General features: G+C 52.6%; 1 protein-coding gene across 1 annotated transcript; it reads right to left on the bottom strand.

Annotated features, from left to right (window-relative positions):
- Window positions 1-1,317: 1,317 nt before the first annotated feature.
- Window positions 1,318-2,060, bottom strand: LOC123177261 (pathogenesis-related protein 1-like). Its single transcript, XM_044591111.1, has one exon. The coding sequence runs from the start codon at window positions 2,009-2,011 to the stop codon at window positions 1,505-1,507; it is 507 nt and encodes a 168-aa protein (XP_044447046.1). The 5' UTR covers window positions 2,012-2,060; the 3' UTR covers window positions 1,318-1,504.
- Between the last annotated feature and the right edge of the window lie 251 nt (window positions 2,061-2,311).

Below are 2,311 nucleotides of genomic sequence, written 5' to 3'. Positions count from 1 at the left end.
GAGTAGTTAGGAGGATCCCAGGCAGGAGGCCTGCGTCTCTTTCGATCTGTATCCCAATTTGTGCTAGCCATCTTATGGCAACTTGTTTAACTTATGTCTGTACTCAGATATTGTTGCTTCCGCTGACTCGTCTATGATCGAGCACTTGTATTCGAGCCCTCGAGGCCCCTGGCTTGTATTATGATGCTTGTATGACTTATTTATGTTTTAGAGTTGTCTTGTGATATCTTCCCGTGAGTCCCCGATCTTGATCGTACACGTTTGCGTGCATGATTAGTGTACGATTGAATCGGGGGCGTCACAAACATGCACGAATGCATGCATAGCCTAGTACGGGCTCACCCCCGGGGAGGTGAACCCTATCTTGAACCCCCCCTGGTTGGCGCCAGACATATCCTGACCTCGCACAAGCAGCATCTCTTGGATCGCTGTTTCGTGGATTTTGAGGGCACTCTGCCAAAATGCCTTGGCAGCATGCAAATGATGCAACACAGAGGATCTCCGCTGCCCTTTCTCCAGTAGTGTTTGCTAAGGCATCGGCAACACTTGCCTGTGAAGCGGCTTAAGAAGGCCTCGCGGCCCGGTGCACCATTGATGTCCTGGAGTAGGTTCGAGCGGTGTAGCTGTAGGCACGCACTAATACCCGATGGCTCCTTGTGCATCTATTCCTTTGGGATTAAACCTCCGTCCATCCCTCCTCCTCGCCCGAAGAGGAAATGATGAGGGCGGAGGGCATGGCCATGGTGGATTTTAGGCACTACTGCTCAATCCAGGGTGATGCGCCCAGATCCAAAGTATCACAGGCATGCGTGGCATGGGATGACTCTCCCTGCGGCAGGAATCGCGCCGTCGAGGCCAGATCTACTGCAGACACAAGCGGGGACGCAACGAGTCTAAAACCTGCGACGGAGCGCTGGGCGAGAGTGAGCTTGCACGAGACCATGGACCGCGGCTGGAGCTGGATCCAGAGCGAAACCTAGGAGGGGATGGGCGAGCCATAATGCCAGAGTGGGTGGCCGTCGCGGTCGGAGTGGCCAATGGCGCGGAGGAGGGAGCAAGAGTCTTAGGAACGAGACCTAGCATGCCCTCTCAAGATCTACTCCGTTTGTCTGTACGAGTTGGGATCCGAAAAAGAAAATACACAACATAGAGAATAAGTGTGAGATGACAAAATGGAAGAAAGACACTTTGATTAGTGGTTTCTATGTATGCTGGGTTTTTTTCACAGCGAGGTACAAATACCATACTCGTATAATAGTAGAACCATATATTAATCCATAAACACTGCTTGTATAATAACACAACTTATTACCTGAATCATAATAGTATATATATACAGCCGGTCTAAACAATATATGGCGTCAAATCCGGCCGGCTGTTTAATTATATATCACATCTGATCACACACACTTTGGTCATCCCAGCTTAATCATTTTATTTATGCAATACGACTGCTACGTACGTACATGCACGCTCGCATGCGTGCATGCATGATGCATATAGCCTAGTACGGGCTCACCCCGGGGAAGTTGCCTGGCGGGTTGTAGCTGCAGATGATGAACACACCGTCGCCGCTGTCGCAGACGACGCGGGCGCAACCGATGGCCGTCGAGTCGCGCCACACCACCTGCGTGTAGTGCCCGCACGACTCACCCTCCGGCGCCGAGCAGGTGTTGCTGTCGTGGTCGTAGTACTGCTTCTCCGACACCCACGAATTCACGGCGTCCGTCGCCGTCCACTCGGTCCCGCCGCCGCCGCCTCCGTAGAGGTTCTCCCCGTACGGCCGGCCATCAGGAGTATGGATCAGCTGGCAGTCGCCGCGGCGCTGATCCGCGTAGTCCTGCGCAAAGGCTGCCACCGTAGCGTCCCATGTCACCTCCCCAAGGCCCACGTCGGCGCGCGCCGCGTTGTGGGCGTCCACGAAGTCCTGCTCCGAGTTCTGGCCCGTGACCGCCATGGCGGACGCGAGAGCTAAGAGCACCACTACTGCTAGCTTCGGCGAGTACTCCATCGCTGATTAAGCCTTACAAAACTAATCAAGGAAGATGTATCTGTAACGATGAGATAGACTGCCACCATGCGTACGTTGTGTATTTATACTGCCTGCACAAGATCGATTGCTTCTCTGAGGTATAACTAAGCTTGGAAAGTTTCATAGAGAAAATATATCTCAACGAATTACACTGGTCAAATTCGAAGCACATGTGCGCGCGTTGAGGTAGTCAGATATCATCGTGGGCGGCCTGTTATTTCTTCTGATCGAGATTACCTATGCTGATGTGGAGGAACTTCGTCATTTGATCTCGTGGCA

This window comes from Triticum aestivum, unplaced genomic scaffold (genome assembly GCF_018294505.1).
Source record: "Triticum aestivum cultivar Chinese Spring unplaced genomic scaffold, IWGSC CS RefSeq v2.1 scaffold86458, whole genome shotgun sequence".
In the NCBI taxonomy this organism is placed as follows: domain Eukaryota; kingdom Viridiplantae; phylum Streptophyta; class Magnoliopsida; order Poales; family Poaceae; genus Triticum; species Triticum aestivum.
This window is presented reverse-complemented; position numbering and strand designations above follow the sequence as displayed.

Excerpts from the sequence above, each read along its gene's own strand:
- LOC123177261 (XM_044591111.1), bottom strand. The coding sequence starts at position 2,011 with ATGGAGTACTCGCCGAAGCTAGCAGTAGTGGTGCTCTTAGCTCTCGCG.